This window comes from Lycorma delicatula, chromosome 1 (assembly GCF_047948215.1).
Source record: "Lycorma delicatula isolate Av1 chromosome 1, ASM4794821v1, whole genome shotgun sequence".
Taxonomy (NCBI): domain Eukaryota; kingdom Metazoa; phylum Arthropoda; class Insecta; order Hemiptera; family Fulgoridae; genus Lycorma; species Lycorma delicatula.
Window position 1 is genome coordinate 185,439,230 of NC_134455.1, and position 21,487 is coordinate 185,460,716.

General features: G+C 29.0%; 1 protein-coding gene across 1 annotated transcript in view; it reads left to right on the forward strand.

Moving 5' to 3' along the window:
* LOC142317727 (opioid-binding protein/cell adhesion molecule homolog) overlaps positions 1-21,487 on the forward strand; it is a 306,375-nt gene that overhangs the window by 257,254 nt on the left and 27,634 nt on the right. Inside the window, exons 7-8 of the mRNA XM_075354275.1 lie at positions 3,471-3,539; positions 14,138-14,236. Of these exons, the coding sequence (XP_075210390.1) occupies positions 3,471-3,539; positions 14,138-14,236 (168 nt within the window). The remainder of the gene's footprint in view (positions 1-3,470; positions 3,540-14,137; positions 14,237-21,487) is intronic.

The following is a 21,487-nucleotide window of genomic DNA, read 5'->3' on the forward strand; positions in this document are numbered from 1 at the left end:
ATGGAACCGTTGCCAGTAGATGGATTCAGTTGGTGTAATGAAAATGATCTCGAATATTTGTTTACAAATGTGCAAAATGTAAAAGACGACGAGGAAATTGGTTATATATTGGAAGTTGATTTAACATATCCTCAACACTTGCACGAAACACATAGAGATTATCCACTTGCGCCAGAGAGAAAATCCATTGCCAATATTATGCTTTCTCCATTTCTTTCGGATGAAAAACGAGCACGGTGTATAAAGCTATTGTGCACTTTGCAAGATAAACACAAATACGTCTTACATTACAGAACGTTAAAATTGTATCTTCAACAGGGAATGGTGATGACAAAAATACACAGTGCAGTCAGTTTTAGGCAATTTCCGTGGTTAAAAAATTACATTTGGAAAAATTTCTTTGCATGGCGTCGCGCAAAGATCCGATTGAAAAAAGTCTATAATCAATTAATCAACAGTGTTTAGGGTAAAACAATTGAAAATGTAAGAAATCGAATCGAAATGCAAATTAATTAACAATAAATTAAAATTTAAAAAATTAAATGCCAGCCCGAGAGTAAATCATTATTACAGTTATGGAAACAATGTGGTTGGAATTACAATGTTGAAAAAAATATATATTTAAACAAACCCATATATGTAGGTTTAACAGTGACGGATTTGGCATAACTATTCATGTACGATTATCATTATAACCACTTTTTACCTAAATATGGTCATGAAAATATAAAACTGCGAATGACAAATACAGAATCGTTATTATACTCAATAGTGCCAACAAAACAGGAACATTTTGATAAACCAAAACAATTGAATCAACAAGATGGAAATGTTTACGGTTGGGATATAGGACGTTTAAAAGTGAAATGAGTGTGAAACCAATCTATGAATTTGTCGGGTTAAGAGCAAGAATGTATTCAATGATTTGGGGATATAGACAGAATGCTTTAGAACAAAAAAAGACGGCCAAGGGAATTAAAAAAGGTTCTCGTATATTTCATAAAGATTGCAATTTAAACGTTTTAAATCACGAGCTTTATAAAGACTGTTTATTCAATAGAAACATTTCATATTCCACCTCGAAACCATTACGTAGTTTTAATCACCAAATCACTCGATTGATCAATGTCAAAAAGCTCTTTCTCAATATGACGACAAACGATTCGTATTGGAAAACCATATAAATACACTCCCATATGGGGATAAAGAAATTGCTGAATATTTATTGTAAAAAAGAAAATTTTAATATGCAAAATCAATACCACATGTAAATTCTACATCATGGTAGTTATGACCATTGGCCATTTTTCTCATACCCTTGTGTATTATATACACGTCTTTAGAATTGTTAATTTCATTTAAATCTGACAGTGTAAGATCATTGAACCTTTGCGGTAAAAATATTTTTCCAAATCCTTCAATTACGGCAATAATTGAATCACCATTTTTTGTTTTTATAAACTCTATTTTTTTAATTCGACAACGCCTATTTTCCATCATTTCAGTAATGTTTTTAATATTGTTGCAATAATTTAAACTATACAATTTGTCGAAAATATTAGATATTTTTACTTGGTCTATATATATAAAAAGTAAAATTATTTAAAATTAATATTTTATTGATGATGTAAAAATTTTATTATATTCATCTATTATCGACTTCGTTTCTATTCACAACCTCTGTAATTGAGTAATAATGTAAATAAAAAGTAAAACACCAAGAGTTAAATAATCAACATTTCTACATATATAAATTTTAAAAATAACTTGAATAAAACACTACAAAACTTCATCCTTCAAATCGATCCAAGAATTGTACGTTTTATCAAAACCCAACCATTTTTCATAGGCTTTGTCCCCTTTTCGTCGTAATATTTTCTCAGTTTGGTATACATCTTTATGTTTGTCTTTTGGTACATATTTATGTACATCTTTTGTCTTTATGTTGGTCTTTTGTAGTTCAACATAGGTTGATTCCCGAACATAGGGTACATAGGTTACAGGATTGGATTCACTATGTACTGTATGAATTTTAAATATTTCATTCGTCCAATTTGATAAATATCCATTTTCAAATACCTTTTATGTTTACTTATACGAACACTGTCGCCTATATTAAATTTAATTTCTTCGTCAAAATTAGTCTTCGTTAACATTAAGCCAGATTGTAATTATTGAGATCCAGATTAAGGGATACATATAGGGAGGGGTTTTGGCCCTAGAACTATATTTTTAGTAGTTTTTGAGAAATCTGTGCTAAAATTTACTAGAAAAACACACTACTTTATGTTTAGCATAAAATAACTTTGTGAAATGGATATTAAACACATAAGGTTTTTAAAACTTTTAGAGATTTTCCAGCACGATGGGCCAACTCCACACTTCTCTCCAGCGGTTAAAAAACAACTAAATGGAATGGGAATTTTTTAAATTAGTGGATTGGTCGTGGAAGACCTGTCAACTTGCTTTCGAGATATCCTGACGTTACACTCGTGTGACTCCAACATGGATAATTTTTTCATTCAAAGTAATGGAAAATTACTTAAATTTACGAAATAAAGTGCAGAAATACCAATTGCATTTTCAGCACAAAATATTAAAGAAAATTCTAGAAACAATTAATGAAGCATTTTATGAACCATAATTGATAAAATTATAATATGAATTTAAGAAAATTACCTAATACTTTCAGAAATGTAATTTATGAAAATTTTTACAGGGACTACAATAAATAAAAATCATTTTTGTATTCATAAAAAAATTTGTAACAAAAAAAAACATAAATACATTTATAAAAAGTAATTAATAACCTTTATTTACTTTTTAATAACTAAATAGTAATTTTATATAGTTAAAATTTGTAAATATTCTTTAATTACATTAATTATTATTATTATAACATTTTCTTTATGTGATTTATTATTATTATTATTATTATTACATTTTCATTTTCATTTTTATAATATTTTCAGTAACTTTATAAAAATTAATTAAAGCAGAATATCCATTAGCAGTATATATTTATTTTTTATTACCATACAGAAATTTAAAAAGACAAATACTACTATTAATTGAACTAAGATAATTTAAAATCTTCACTACATTAATATTCCAATAAGGATTAAGTGCTAACCAAAGTTTTAACAATATTTTTCACCCTAATTTAAAATAATTTATTATCATAATTATATATTTATTACTACTAAGATTAGTTAAAATCATCATTAATGAGTATTATAATATTTAAAGAAATGAATTAATTATTATTATTCCAATTATAGAAATGATTTCTGTGTCATACGATATCAGATGACGACTTCTAAAAGATGACAAATTTTGGAATATTCCTGTTAATGGAATAATTTTCTTTGGTTTAAAATTTATTTTATTAAGCGGGTCTTCCTGTAATAATTTATTTAACAGTATTAGTAATGCATACATTTAAATTTATTGATTTAATTTTTTTTCAGATATTCCTAGTCCATCCACGACTACTCCAACAACTCTTGGCACGGATCCTAGTTATACACAAGAAAAAGGTTAGATAATTATATAATTATGTAATATAAAATAATATGTTATTAACTAAGTTTTCATTTGAAGAGATTTTATATTGGAAAATATAGCCATATAAATATTCATTAATGAGAAATTGGTTTGACTATGCTTTCTGTCGTTAGATAGTAGAGAAAGCCTGTACGGCAACGAAAAATACTGTGTACGTCAATTTGAATAAAAAACTTGTTCTTGTGTAAAACTCTAAATTTTTTTTAAATTGTTTGTTTGCAAACTCCAACCATTTTTATATCTACGGCCGGGTCTCTCTCTCGCTCTCTCTCACACTCTCACACTCTCTCTCTCTCTCTCTCTCTCTCTCTCTCTCTCTCTCTCTCTCTCTCTCTCTCTCTCTCTCTCTCTCTCTCTCTCTCTCTCTCTCTCTCTCTCTCTCTCTCTCTCTCTCTCTCTCTCTCTCTCTCTCTCTCTGTGTGTGTGTGTGTGTGTGTGTGTGTGTGTGTGTGTGTGCGCGTGTGTGTGTGTGTGCGTGTGTGTGTGTGTGTGTGTGTGTGTGTGTGTGTGTGTGTGTGTGCGCGCGTATGCAATTACTACTACCTGCTCACCAGGTCTGACGTAGCTGCACAAATAGAGAGCAAAATAATTACAAATATACCGGTAAATATATAGTCTTGAACAGATTCAGGTCGATCACTCCTGAGACGTGATATTAATTGAAACCCAACCACCAAATAACACCTGTATACACTGTCTAGCAATCAGATCCGTAAAAAAAGCAATTAATTATCTTTACACGTGCTTGAATCTTAGAAATCTCGACATCGAAAAACAGCTGATTTTGTGGTGAAGAGTTTAATTACATTTACCCGGCGGGTTATTTCTTTATAAGATTAATTCTCTTAAATATAGTTTTATTTATTACCATGTGTTTTATTATAGTATTTGCTTAAGATAATATATCGAAGTTATAAATGAAATTTTCTTAATAATACAGGTCTTCGTCCGAAAAAAAAATATGACATTCCCGAATTCAATAACTATTTAAAGAGCAACTGGCTACTTCCATTAAAGCCAATAACATGTTTATGTAAAGAAATTATAAAAGTGTTCACTTGAAGAACATACACTAAGAAGTTTAATACATCCAGGGTCAGCTTTAGCGTTTTTGTCGCCGTAGGAAACCCAAAAATTGCCGTAACACAAGCTTCAAAAAACTTCAATTTTTTCAAAAAACCACAAAAATCATAAGTGAACCATATTAATTAGAAAAATTACATATAGCTGAATTAATACAATAATACTAATATAGATTTACGGAAAATTGTTTTATTGAAAAACAAAATTTACAGTTTAAACGAGCTAACGACAACCAAAACTAGTACCTATTATTTTTAGAAATAGTTTAAATATATCATAAAAAAAATTAGTCAATAATAATATTATTCTACTAATAATTAGTAAATAATATTATTTTGTAGATTCAAGTAATCGAAATATATTTTTGTGGGTTTTGTTTATTTTTTTTTGCGTTCTAGTTCAGGCAATTTTACCGCGATAGGCAATTCCCTATCTTGCCTATCGCCTAGGGCCGGGGCTGATCCACTTGTCAAAAAATAGGTAAATTTGAAACCACACAGAATCGATAATATTCATCAGATTCTTTAGCCTGTTGAAATGACCTATATAATTCTAGTATAGAAATCATATTCTAATTATAATTCAATTATTAGAAATTTTAATTGAAGCAATTTTTCAAAAATTACTGTTTCTGGTTTACGATCTTCAATCATTTTTACTACTACCAATATAAATTTATTTGGACAGTACCTAAATGATGAAAATATCAGGATTTGATTGTCAAATATTTTCATAAAAAAATAAATATCTTCATGTTTAAAAGTTTAGTTGCGTTTTATATGAACCATTCTACTTGGTGGTATTGTTTTTTTTTTTAATGGTTACCTGTTAAAAATGTTTCAATGAAAAAAATGTTTAATATTTGGGTGAATAATGGATTAAAATAAAGACTTTCAATGCAAAAATTTCAAGCACTAGGCGAATATTTAAAATATCTATATTCAAAAATGTCATATAAACATGCATCCGAAACGCTTTGTTTTCAAATTAGGGTTAATTAAATTCTATCCTAATTTCTGTTTCAGATTTAAAATTATTAATAAATAAAATATGAAATTAAATAATATCACAATCAAAATACAAAGTTTTGTTAATAAAAAAAATTATTTTTAATAAACGTAAAAAAAAAACAAAAAAAAAATTGTATCTTCTATAAAGAAATTTACTGTGATCACTGAATATACTGCGTTAAATGTTTTTATTATTGCATTTTACTCAACCTACAACAATAAAGGTCATGGATAAGGTTTTATAATAGCTAACATGAGATACGTCATTTTACTAACAATCATAAATACAGTATGAAGTGCAATCAAATGTTCATAATTAAACAACAGATAAAATTTGAATTATCTTAAAGCAAGAATTAAGAACTCGATGTATTTAATTATATACATTGCACCAAAATTTAAAAAAAATATTTTTAGAAGCCACTTTAAAAATATTTACATGGTATATCTTAATTTTAATATTACTGATTTTTTATTTGGTCAAGATTAAAAATAAAAACACTTCGTGTCATATAATTTGTGTTTTTATTATAATTTTATAATTTTATTATAATAAAATGGCATTCAAAAACATTATCAATTTCAGAAATTCGACCTTTATTTAAAACAAAACACTTCTTGTCATATAATTTGTGTTTTGTTTTAAATAAAGGTCGAATTTCTGAAATTTATAATGTTTTTGAATGCCATTTTACCATATATTTTTTCCAAATTAATTTCTCTACAATTCTTTTTTGCGGGTTTTTTCTTATTATAAATGTAAAAAAAAAGTAAATTACATTAAAGTGAATTGTCAGCAAACATCAAACATCAAACATCACAAAAATGTGTTTTTCGATTCAAATATTTTAACCTTTCACTAATATATTCGAAATTACTAACGATAGTTTACTAAGTCCCGCATTTTCTTTCTTAGGACATTTATCATCTTTTTTTTAAAATATATAACATCATTTAAAATAATATCAGTAGAAATTTAAAAATGTCGATTACAAAATACTGCTTAAAAAATGTATTTTAAAATGTCTGTATTCCTTTCCTTAGTAGTTAACGTATCAATTATTTAAAAAATACGTTTTGCTTTAATTACAATTGTTATCAGGTCGTATTAATTATATTTTATTTTCAACTTATCAAACCGAGGATACTAGATTTATTAATTTTTAAAAATAAACATTCCTGGATAAAATATATATATTTTTTTTGCTCAATAGCAATAATAATTACAATCGGCTCTGCTGCGGAGCCATAAGTAAGTTTCCTGACAAAAGTACGTGATAAGAAAGTCTTTAAGGAACCCACAAAATAAATAATACGTAATAAATAGATGCAAGCAAAGTTAAAGTCAAATATGAAATTTCAAGCTCAGTTATAAATCACAAACCATTAATTTCAGCACCTTATAGTCCACAAAACATACATTAATAACAAATAAAAAGAAAGAGTAGCAACAAGAAATTAGATACACCACTAAACTTGACGGTGTAATATTCCAAACTGTTACGCGGACCCTAAAAATACTTATTTAATGAAAAATACCTAAATAATAAATAATTGTCGGTCTAATAACACGTAGATCGGGGACAAATAATGAAACAAAGTGATTTTTCTGTAGGTTGAACTATTTTGGGAAAGTTTTCATGTGTATTTTAAGGCTGAAAATAAACATCAGTTCAAAGGGTACTTAAAAAGGGTGTTTTGTCTAATTTCTTCTACTTTGTTTGAAAAATAATTCTAAAAACAAGGTGAAGTTTATAACAAAATCCCTTGTTTTTCCGTTATTATACTTCAAATTTATTTATATAGTTTAATAAATAAAAAGTTGAGTCCTCTAACATAATTGTCAAAATTAAAGGATATTAAAAGTTGATATCACAATGTAGAACAGAATTTCATACCGACAAAATAAACGGGAAAAATAATAAAGGGTTTAAAATGTATTCTAACACATGAATATTCAAGTGAGATGAATAATTTTATAATAAGGTGAGTTGAAAACGTCCGAAAATAGTAAAGATGTAGCAGATTACTTATATGAAAAGTACCACAGTCACTTCAAAGGTTACTTCTATATTATTTTTTCAAATGTTACTGTACGCCGAATACATTGGTGGAAAATATTTTATTATATTTTTATACTCTTTTCCAAATTCAACCGTTCCTGATATTGTATGAATGACAATGAAATTGCTCTTACTTGGAAAATGGCTTGTACTTGAAGTAGCAGTTAGATTGTTTTACCTGAAAAGCTGTTCGTTACCAAAAAATTCCCAAATTGATTGAGAATGATAAGAAAATATTAGAATAAAGTATATTTTTAGTATTCTACGATCTCCTCGCGAGCGTAAGAAGTTCATTTCATTCGGGTTTTGACGAGAAATCTTGGTATTAAAATGAAATGCAAACTGAAATCAATTTGATGATTTTACTATATACTAAAGTTTACCGAATAAAATAAGACTTTTTTATTTTTTATTTGGATTTTAAAGTCACTTATTAAGCTGTAATCTAATAGACAAAGAAAGAAGGCGGGTATTATGTTGGAAAGATTAGTGAATCAGTTCTTCAATCCCGGTAATACCAATGTTCTTGTTTTAGAGACTATATTTTTTTAATACCAAATTATATTTTATGCTTGACCAAAATTAACACCCTTACAAATTTTTACAAAATATCTGATCTCATAGTGATATTTGATAATCAAATCATTTGTATAAATCAAAATTATGTTTATAAATTTATACCAATCACTTTTTGTACGCTTGTTACTTATCAGTTTTATTATGTTATTTTTTAATTATTAAAATTTATTTTGAGAATTAGTTTTTTTCATGCAGGTTGAATGAGCGGTCAAGACAAACTAAAACCATGCGGTTTATTTACTGAAATTGATATTATCTTTTTGATTTCATGTTCAAAATTACTGCCTGATTTTATTTTGTTCAAGTTAGAAGTCGTACACCAAAATAATTTTCAAAATTTTTACGTTGAAATCTGTTTAACTAGTGAGCATTAAGCAACTTTCCCTCGGTCCATTGAGATAAAGATATGTATGAAATGTAAATGAAGTGTAGCCTTGCATAAACTCAGGTCGACCGTCCCTGAGACGTATTGAATTCAAACTACCAAATTACACCGGTATCCAATGTCTGGTATTTAAATCCATATAAAAGCAACAAACCGTTACTAGGATTTGAACCTCACAACCTTGGACTTTGAATTTCAGCTGTTAAACAATTCATTTGCTACGAGTTAACCACTAGACTACTAGGTGGGCTACGTAAAAAAATGGATGATTTTCTTTTTGTGAACAAAATAATTAATTTTTTTGAAAAAAAAACAAAAGTTTGAACTTATATTTCAACGTTTTTCTCATAATACAACATTTTTTAAACCTTTACAGACAATTATAGGTATTTTATAACGTAGATATACTTGACTTTGATAAAAAAATGCTTGATCAATTTTGTTAAAAAAAAATTGTGACTTCAATTTTTTAGCTTAAGATTTACTTGTAGTTCATCAATTAATTATGACTAAACTATGGAAAATAAATTATGTAATCTATGAAAAACAGTTATGAACACTCATTTAAAAGTTCCTAATTGCAAAAATGTAATATCAATTGTCTAAAATTTCTTTGTATTTCAAGAATAAATAAAGATATATTACCTTTCTTTACAAGATGAACGTGACAATTAGGATTACTGTAAAATACTCGTATATATGGCTTTATGATGTATCTCTGACCGGTTAAACAATTTAATTTAAGAAATATACAATTAAATATTACTTAAAACATGTAAAAAATATTACAAATCTGTGATAGAGTCTGCAGATCTATTTTTCCTCAGATTCCAATTTCCCTCTCAAATAAGATTTTTATGATTTTGTTTTCCATCTGTGGTATACAATATTCCAAATTATTTAAGTTTTAAGTTACAAATTTGTTAGCTAACAGTTAACTGTTACAAAATAGATGAGAAACGTCTTAGATAAGGTATAGTACGTTTAATTGATTTTTTCTATTCACTAAAAAAAATTCAGTAAGTACAGAAGGTAATGAATATAGTTTTAATAAAATGAAATTTTCTTTTTCATGACATAGCGAATTCAGCTAAGCGAATGTATGAAATTCAGAAGCGATCAGGTGTAAAATAAGCACACTATTTCAGAGTGGTGGTTGATGGGCATTATGGATTTGCACAGAAAAGATAAAAAAAGTCGAATGTGGGAGTATAGAAAATAAGGAAGAAGTAAAAATTATTTTTTTTTTTTGTATAGAGGAAAGAAAAAATAAAAAGGATGAAAAAGAAATAAGATCTTTATTAAAGTTAAAAAGACATGAGCATATCATTACGACAGTAAGAATTTATGTAAACTAGCATAATCTACCTGGCTTCGCCCGCTCCGTATAGTTACTCGCATTTCCCATTACGGTCAATTTTTATTTTATTTTATGTTTTTTGGTCAAACAACAGGAAGTAGGTGCAGCCAGTCGTGTCGCAAAAACATTAACAGTGGCAGTGGCTGTGTTGTTAAACTACCACGTTGTACTCCGCCGCACCCCGTAAATTTCAGAAAATCTAGAAATTAGTTATGACTCGCGACACGTTATTTTATATGTATCTATTATCTTATATCTATATATATTGTCTTTTTATTATATCTAACGTTTTCTAAAAATTTTATTTGAATGCCAAACCTGAGCAAGATTTGAACTCAATATTTACAAGATGTAAGGTTAAGCCGTTACAGTTCAGTTATGTATATTGGCGTTTCATGCACTTAAGATGTCATTGGTAGAAAGGAAAGCAAAATTCAGTATATCAAAATTAATTAATAAAAGAATATAATAGGATACAAAAGAGATAACTTAAATTTAAATTGCCTAGAATTTGCCGACGACTTAGCTTTATTAGCTAATAGTATCGCAGAAGCCAGAATACAAATAACAAGTATAGAAGAACTTGCGAATAAAATTGGACTTAAAATTTCTTACGAAAAGACTAAAATGATGGCTGTAGATCCTTTAGTTATTAATTCTGTGAATATTAATGGAAACAAAGTAGAACTAGTAGAAAGATTTAAATATGTTTTTAGAGATCATTACTTGTAATTGTAATGAAAAACAAAATTGGACTGAAAGACTTAATAAATTATTTAAATTGCTACAAGTAACCAAGAATACTTACAACAAGAAATCGCTCTCGATTAACACTAAAATTAGACATTACAAAACTGAGGTTAAACCAGTAATTACTTACGCGAGCGAGACTTTATTTAGATTAAATCAGAAAAATAGGACTGAACCTTTGCTTAAAGTTGAACGCAGGATTCTTAGAACCTGCTTAAATAAAAAATATAAACACGAAGATCAAAGAAATTAATGAAGACATGCAAGAATTAAATTTGACTTACGAAGATTTACTTAATAAATCTGAAAAATTAATATTTGTTATTAAAGATCCGAATACCAACTTTAAAGTAAGAACTTTTAATTATACAAAAAGGGTTTATTCAGAAGAGGATCGTAAAGCAAGATCATCAAGTATGACTAAATATTGGGAGAAAGTAAAACCTAAGAACTTAAAGGCCAAAAGATCGGCAAAAAAGACTTGAATTATTCTGACTAAAGTGGTCCTTTGCGGTCTTAAAAGTAAAAAAAAGAAATATAATTTTGGAAACGAGAAGAAAGTTTTAGAACCATTTCATTTGAAAAGGTACGGACATAAAATTTTCCATGGTCGAATGTTAAGTAAGAAAATTATGAAAGAGATGATTTCACTATATTAATAGGATGAAAAAAAGTTGTTCAAAAAATAATGGAAAAGTAGGATCAAAGACTAAAAGAAAGCCCTACGAACCGATGGATAAATGAGGTGACAGTGTATATAGGTTGCATATAAAAATGGTGGAAGAAAAAATTTAACATGATGAGCTATGTTTTTTTATTCCCAACCTACGTAATTAAATTACAGCGAACAAGATGAAAAGAAGTGAATTTAGAGAATTTGAAACAAATTATTGTGAATTTGTTATGTATACTGCAGATTAATGCAAATTGTACATTCCAAAAGCAATGGAAAATCATCAAAATATTAAAATTATCCGTTGAAAAATATTACAAAACGTAAAAAAGATATTTATTCTTCGCAATGTATACGAGTAGTACGATATAACATTATTACCAACTTGATATTTCACGTGGGGTTTTTCTTTGTCAATCGAATGCAAAGATTAATTTACGTATATACTTCAGCTTTCAGAGAAAATGTGAACTTTATTAATCTTTTTGCTTAATACGTCAATTACATTTCATATCAACTGTTAAGTTAGATATCTGAAAACGTTTTTCATTTTTGATATCGAAGTTGTGAAAGTAAAGTCTCATTTATTTAACTTTTTTCATAATGAACGATTTATCTGTTAATGAGATAAGATTCAGTAACACTTACAATTTATCAAAGTTGGTAATTTAAAAAAAATCCTATTAAAATTTAGTTTGTGTCGAGTTAGGAAACAATATTAATATACCGATGACTTTTTAAATAATATTTCTTAAAAAATAATAATAAAAAAATAATTTCGTGCATACGTATAAAATTTGTTCAAACAAATTCTATTAAGACCTTTTAAATTCGGATTTATTTTATAACTATTTTACATATAAAATAGATATAATATATTAAATTAACATTTTCATATATTTAATTTACTATTATGTCGTGAGTTTATACATTAGTCGTGGATTATTTTTATAATTGTATATTTTGCAAAATTTGTCTACTTCAGGCTTTGACGCCAATTCATTTAATCCATTTAGGTAAATTCTAGGGCATTTCCTTTCTTTGTCTGAATAGTACTCCTACCTATTCCTGATGTGATCTGTATAATGTTATATAAATCACATTAATGTATGTAGTTATTTATTTCTAATATATATAAACAAATATTACATATAACATTATTATACTTATAATGTTAAATATTTTATATTCTTCACAAAAAAAATTATTCATTTACTATACCACAAAAAGAAATATAATTAATTTACCAATAACTACCATAAGAAATTAAGGAAAAGTTCTAGTACCGTCGATTACAATTTTACATAATGCTGATTTAGTCTCTTGGAAGACCACTGTAGGTTTGAGTTACAGAAACTATTAAATTTTACTTTTCAGCTAACTTATAAAATGATTGTACAACCAACTGATCCTGGCCTGATGAGCCAATCAATCGTTAATCTATGATATCTGCCATACATTTTACTACTGCTCTCCTACAAAATTCATTTTACGTAAAATATTTTTAGCCTCAATTAAAATAAAAAAGTGTAATGAAGGGAATAGGGTATTGGCTAAGGAATGATTAGTACTTATAAGTACGGTAATTATAGAATGATGATGAATTATTTTACAAAATAATAAACAATATTGTGGAATTAATACCAGTAGAATTCGTGTTATTAGATAATGAAAGTTTTACATCACCTAGGTGTTTTAGTCTCTAATCTGAGAGTTACAATTTTGTAGTAAAACGCCAAATAAACTCTTTAACTATCTTACCATTTATTAATTATGTAGAAATTGCATAACTCATTTTGGCGTAGAACTGTACTAATATAAATGTATTTTTTATAACTTAAAAGAACATTTAGTATTAAAAAAAATTGTAATAATCATAAGAAAATATATAAAGTAAATCGAACGTATAATTACTCACTCTAAAATGTAAATTCAATCGAAATGAACTACACCAAGCTAATTCATGAGTTTTCAAGACAAATGTTATTTGCAAAACATTAAAGTGCTGCAGAGATTCATTTTTAAATTCCTTATTTTTGAAGTAAACAAATTATTTCAGCAGGAAATATTACGTAGCCTGCTTAGAATATACATTAAATTAGAAATTCGAGATGTTTGAACTTAATAACCAAAAAATGTATATTCAAAATATTTTTAATAGATAATAAAAAAAAAAATTATAAAATATTGGTTTTAATAACATTTATAACTTTTTTCTATTATTATGAAGCAACAAAATAAATATAAAATCGGATTTATGGTATTATAAAATGTAATGGAAGCTAAAATTACGACGGTTAGATCTTACAGGATTGTTATACCGGTCAGGATTATAATAGTTTCAACCGATACTGTTTTTTTCATAAAAATGAATGTACTTAACATAGGTATATTTTCAATCTAAAACATGTAAATAAAACCCCACTACATTTCTCCTTTTGCAAGGCTGGTGCTGATTTTCGCAAGTATTAACGGTTCAAAATATCTGCTCCAAGTTTATGAACATAAACTACGAAAAACTAGTGTAAGCGTTATAATTTAAATAGGGTATTGTGCTACATTTTACTTACATATTTTTTATGAATTTTTTCCCATGCTTTTTTATGTATTTGTTACTCGTTAATAACATAATTACGACTAATTTATAATTTAATATTTTATTTACAGAAGTTAAAATCATTTTAAAACCAAAAGATCGGTCTCATCCTGTTGGAAATACTGAAGATAATGAAGTTCCAAGAATACCAGATCATCTTTTAAATTCAGGTATTTTTATATCTTTTATAAATTGATTAAATAAATTTAAATTAAGTTTAGATTGTTTGTCCCTTATTTACTGCAATGAAAGTGGTGCAATGGAAATTTTCTGTTCTAAGGTATCATAGATTAGATTTTGATACCTATTTAGTAGTATGGTTAAAGCTACCTACATGTTTTATCATTTCAAGTTTGCCTTAAACTACAGGTTTTAGCATCTCTTATACTTTCAGTATTAGGAAAGTAGTCTTTGAATTACAGAAAAAGTATTTTCTTGAAAATGACAAGACTTTTTTTTTGCTGCTGTACTTTATTTGCAATCGTTTCCTACATACGTCGAAGTCAGAAATAAATGTATTGACAGATAATAAAATGAATGAATCTATCCAGAGATACAGAGATCCTTGTAAAATATCGAAACCAATAGTTTACATTACCTCTCTCTTTTACATCGTAAGTATTTACCTATTTACCCAACAACCGTAATAATAAAACATATAAAAAATCATATATCAGAAATAAACAGAAATAATCGATTACAACAGTAAAAAAATTAGTGAAGGAGTTCAACCAACAACACAGGTAAAAGTATTAAACTTAACACAAACATTAGACAGTAGAACGATGTATAATTTAATAATTTCTGACGAGAATACGACTGACCACATCACAATATATAGTTCTCAGTACATTGGTAATGGTCGAATCGGTGGTAGTATTTTCACTCGAAGTAAATAAATAAAAGCGATATTAAAATATGACAATTTAAATCTAAAGTAACTCACTGGATTATTATCTTAGATTAGTCATATTATAAGATAATATTATCTGGATTAGATATCATCTAAGCAGCAGTTTTACCGTCATTAAAAGCAAAATGCATCCATTACTCAGTATAACATAAGGTCAACCCACGTCGCCTTTTTAGACCTCTAATTTCTACTTTTTTTTTTCTCTCAGCTCCCCTGGGCTGGACCGACTTGTTGGTGTTACGCCACCCAGGGGAGTGTCTTTATACTCAAACAGGCCTTCCCGCCTACCAGCTATATACTGGCATGGCAGGTCGGCCTACCGGTAGCTCTTTTTGAGAGTAATCTTTTATTTTATATGCCCCTTTCAGACACCACGCCATACCTGGAGTGTTGTGACGTGGTGTCGAGGTCTTTTCTCTATACCTTGTGTTTTATTATTCTATTATTCCCTAAACTATATCCCCAGGAGTCCCCAGCGGCTCATTGGAACCGACATACCTCGGCATGCCGGCCCTCCCCGCTGAGGCTGCCCTCCCTTCCCTAACCTAAATCAAAAACCCAGTCTCCTTTCGTCGATGTTTTTCTGCGATAAGATCTGTCTGGTGTAACACGCTATTTTCTTCCAGTTGGATTCCCGACTAGTCATAAAAGGTACTATAGCTTCGGGAGTCATCCCGTCGATCGCCATGTCAAATCTGAGGGCGGCCCATCTTTCACATATGAAGAAAGTATGTTCTGCATCGTCGATCTCTTCGCAATACATGCAGATTGCCTCTGTTCTCCTTCCTACTTTATTTAAGTAATTTCTAATTTCTACTCTGTTGTCCAACATGTTCACCGCTAGGTGGTTCAGATGTTCATTTAGTATAGATATGACTTTCGGACTTATACGTTGTATTTCCTCGGGAATGTACGGAATCGTTTGATAGTCATGAATCTCATTGTTTCTTATAAACCATTAAGATCCTGAGCGCATTGTATTGGAACCTCTGGGTGATGTCTACGTTACTGTTAGGAGTTGTTCTCCATAACTATACGCTCCATATATGTTTCATGAATACGTTATATGGTGAAGAAGTTTGATAGAGATAAAGGAGATTTTTTGACCAGCAACCAGCACATTCGCTTCAATTTAGTGGTCTAATTGCTGTCTCTTCTGTTTTGTGTGATTTTTTCATGTTAAATGACAATTCAGATGCAATCCCAAATACCGAACATGGATCGTATGTGGGATATAAACATTGCCCTAGTGGACATGTGGACAATAAACCTCTCTTAATTAACCCACCTGGTTGGTCTAGTGGTGAACTCGTCATCCCAAATCAGCTGATTTTGAAATCGAGAGTCTAAGGTTCAAATCGTACTAAAGACAGTTGTTTTTATACGGATTTGATTACTAGATCGTGGATACCGGTGTTTTTTGGTGGTTGGAGTTCAATTAACCTCAAATCTCTGGAATGGTCAACCTGAAACCTGAAATGAAGACTACACTTCATTTGCATTCATACATATCATCCTCATTCATCCTCTGAAGTAGATTCATCCTCTGAACCACCTTATGGTGGTTCTGGAGGCTAAACAGAAAAAGATAAGAAAAAAATATTTCTTTTCATTGTAAATGTTATATGACTTGATTTATCCGGATTTTCATTTATCTTCCATCTACATAATCATATTGGTAAAATACAATGCAGATTGTAGTTTACCCGAGGTTACATACGCGTTTTCGTCAACCACGAAGACAGCCAGCCATATCATCCGCAAACTATCCGATTATTATGTACCTTGGAGTTTAGATCAGGTATAAAATTAGACTTAAACTTAAAAAATAAAATATTGAACTCTAATTTCCGGCTCTCTGCAGGTAAGGATATTTTTTCCATGTTTTAAAATGCAAATTATCAATTTGTATGTTTTGCATTATTATTGTTATTATTATTTATTTATTTATCTTTATACATTAATTTGCGAAATCTAAGATAGATGATGGATGATTTATCAATATAAATTTGGCGAAACCAATTCTGTAAGTAATGTTAATTACTTAACTTGAAAAAGTGAAATATTTTCATAAATTATTGTAAATATTAGGTGAAAAATTTTGTTTTCAGATTTTCCCTATTAAATATGTAAGAATGTTATTATTTAATTAATTTTTTTTTCATTTTGAGAAGAATAATCTTACTTTCATTGAAAAGAATAATTTAATTTTTCATAACTGATTAAAAGGATGCTTTCTTCATTACTCATTCATAAATTTCATTTAATCCATTTATTTTTAATTAAGTAGTTCCAACAAGAATTATAAAATTGTGATAAAATGGTAGCTAGTAGTTTTATGAAGTGTAGACCTCACTAATTTTTGAATGAATTATTTCAAATTGAGCTCTGTAACGAAATCAATTTAAGAAAAAGACAAGGTATAAAATGAAATTGTTTGTAATTGATTGTGAAAGGTTAAGAAATCGCTAAAATTTATCTTACTCTATTATATCACTGACTAATACTGCAATTACCGTTTAAATAAACAGCGGATTTCATAGACTGATGGCTGTTGGAGAGACAAACTAAATAACCATTATTATTTTACACAATGTGTAATTTATGTATGAATACAGAAGAGATAACTTTGAGAAAAAACTTAGGATAATTTAGCGGGATAAAGTTGTTGAAAAACAAAAAGTATTGAATACACTATTGAGAAAAGCAAGATGTCCCGCAAAATTAAATGATTAAACGTGTAGTAACGTCATAACCCCAAAAGCATAGGGCTTTTATGTTCAATATCTACATAAATTCTTTAAATATGGCAAAGGTTTTGATATAATATACAATATCAAGTAAATCTCTTTGGATGAACTAAAGTTTCGGTGCAAAATAGAACTGAGAACGGGCCACGTGCTTTTAATTGTGATCTTGAAAATATAGACAAGACAACTTTGTTTTTTATTTTGTTAAAAACACAAAATTATCTTCTATTTATGTTTACTGCGTATCCATATTTTAGATTTGTTAAAAAGCATGTTTTTAATTGTTTTTTAAATTTATTTATTTTACTTGTTTTTCTCTGTACTAAACGTATTTTGTGTTAACTATAACTTAAGGAGGAGGTAATTGAAGATGATGAGGTGACAACTATTGGTCATTGTCAAACATCGTCTAAAAGCGTGAACCCTTCATAGCCTCGAAAAGGGATCGAAGAAAGCATTCCTGTCGCAGACGTGTTAGAAAACATATTGTGCTTGATATGGGTGATTTCTTCGATTGATGATGCCCTCACCACAAATTCGCAAATAGTTTCTGTATCACGGCATACGGTACCAATTTTATGTTACACGAAGGTAGAACATTCTCCCGTTGCTACCACGTATTTGCCATTATTTAATCATTATAATGAACTTCTCATTGAGAATGGTAACATAGATGTCTCTAAAAATAATGTCATTAAGCCCCGACCGATAGTCCAAACGGAATTACCTGTGTGATATATGAATTAATTGAAACGGTGGTTAAAAAGTGTGACTACAGTGTAAGATTATTCAGCCTTAAACAATTACGTGTTATCTCCGTTTTAAAAACGGATTACTGTCTTGGTGCGTTAGCAAAACCTGTTTGGTCATATCTTTACTAGGTAGGACAAAGGAGTCTTCCTGGGTGTACTAAGGAATTTACATTTTTCCATACTGATCAACCTTATTAAAGGAGACTTTGAGGAACACAATCAGGCATGTAACATTAGCACCAGGCATCTGATCATAAAGCTACCCTTGTCGACGGTTTTGTCAACCTTGAGTCCAGGGATAACAAAGAAGAGGTCTTTAGTCTAAAATTATCGCCAACTGAGGGGGTAATAATCTAAACGCCGAGAAAATTTTCTGATTTAATCCAGTGAATGCGCTGTCAGCTGTACGGCCACACGAAAAACATCTGCATACGGCCTTACAGATGCGTTAAATTTGCTGAAGGCCAAAGGACTGCAGATTGTCCTAAAGATAGAAACATTCCGGCCATTTGTGCGCGCTGCCAATCAGACTATCCTACTAACTACAGGAGATGCAGAGTTTATAAGGAAATCATGGCCAGAAAGCAGAGGCTTATGGTACAACCGCCAATCTGGAGACTGGCACTCCAATCGGAACTCAGGACAAATAAATTGCTTCCTTTGATTTGAATAGTAGTAATTTCCTATCATTAGGTAGGAGAACGACTAGCAATACGGACGCTTATTCCAATGTGCTGAATACAGTGTAATTCACGAATATATGGATCTGCTACGTCAAGGAAGTAATACATCGTTTCAGTTTGAAATATGAGCTTTGGCTAAATGGTTATTTAGCCGAAATAGAAACAGTTAACCTGCTTAGGTTAACTATTTCCCCTTAAATCTTGTGAGTAATAGTGAGGATGTTAAAAAACTTCAGTGGCTACACTTTCTTGACCTAAGTAATTACACCCGCTGAATGTTGTGCATTCTTTTCAATTTTTTTTGTTCCCTTTTTCTCTGTTTTGTTTTTACATTCATCTTTAACTTTTTTTTTTTTTTTTTGGTTTATTTTTTTTCTTTCCTCGGTATTTCATCACTGCAATTTTTGTGAATTTATTATTTTCATTGTTTTCTACTACACCCCTCAAAATTCTTCAAAAATAGATTATGCAATCTGTGATTTGTAATTACAATTGTGATCACAAATATGTAATTTTTGAAGAATCTCTAGAATTATCATTTCTATGATCGCGCATAATTCTAGACGTTTAATATAATATGATATTGTATATAACGTAACATTGTTTTACATATTGTTTATATGCAAAATATTGTTTTTACATAAGTTTTGGAAATGAAATACGTATTAATTTACAGGTAAATAAACATTTACTTCGCTTCAAGAAAGATGACATTTGTTAACTATTTTTTTGAAATGATATATTAAAAGCAAGTACACATTTTAATTGGCAAACGTAGTTTACTCAAACAAAATATGAAAACATAATACTAGGAGGATCGTTTAATAATTAAAGAGACAAATTGAAAATAACGGAAGAAGTATTTAGTGGAATACACTGAAACTGTATAATTTTAAAGTTAGGAATGATATTATAGAAATTATCATCTGCTTGAAAAATATCCTCATGATTATAAGCTCATTTGTCTGTTTAGAATAGTCGGTGGAACTTAAAACGTGTTATCTTCGAAGAATATCATGATGTGATACAATTTTTGATTTTAGTTGTAAAATCGCCCGAAATTCATTTACAAATATTAAAAACATATAGTAAAAAGTTTAAGTCAAGCAGAAAAAATACTTTTGATTTTCATTAAAAAAACCGGTAAAAATTTCCACTTTGACCCTTTGCAAAGTATCATTAATTATATTATAATTCTTAAGAATAGACGCATACAATGTTGGGAAATTACTGAAGTTCATAGTGCAATAATCGGTAGTGTCTATTCCATTATCCAAGATGAGGTGAATTACCGCAAAATATGTTCAAGGTGGGTTCCGGAACAGTCGACACTAAATTGCAGATAACTGAATGTATGCAGATAATTGAATTCATATTTTTATTGAACTTAAACAATAATTTTTAGTGAAAGGTAATATTTTTTTTTTAGAACGAATCATAACTTCTGATTAAACTTGGATTCATCATTTTAAGGTCATATATAAACGTTATCGTATGGAATGGAAACATCCGATTTTGTTCATCAGGAAAAAATTCATTACTTACGTATCAGCCAGCAAACTGATTGTAACGGTGTTTTCAGGTTCTAAAGCCCCAATGGATTGTGATTACTCGAAAGAACAACGCAAAGTCAACAGCAAGTATTACGTTGAAATGCTAAAAGTGAATTGGTATTTTCATTTTATTTTCGGTTAACTGAAGATAAACGTCCTCAGTAAGGAGAAAACATCCTAATTCTCGCAGAAAAAACATAAATATTTTGCATGATAACACCTAGTCACATACGACTAAAAAGCAACAGGAAGCTTATTCTAAAGTAGGGATTGGAGGTGTTACCATATATGCATTACAGTCCCGATGTTGGACCATACAATTTTTTTTTGGCCGTCAAAACATTTACGTGGCACCAAGTTCGGCAATAATGAACAGGTCAAGAATGGTTGGCACTGAGGAGAACAGTTCTTTGCTACTAGTCCACTACTACTCACAAAAAATGGGACAAGTGTATAAATTTAGTTGTGGATTATTTGAAAAGTTGCGTTAGTTTCATTTTCGCTAAATGAATAATAATGTTTCTAAAATTGTCTTTAATAATTAATAAATGACCCTTTTGATTAGAGCTAAAAAACTCATAACAATTATAACATTAACACATATAAACTTTTATATGCAATTAAATAATTTAATTATAATCTTACGTCTGTGAATTATTGAAAATTCCTTACTACAATGAATAAATTCTTGATAAAATACCTGGAAGAAAAAAATACTATCTTGTTTAATAGTCATACCGTCGAAAAACGATGTAAAATCTAATGGAAAT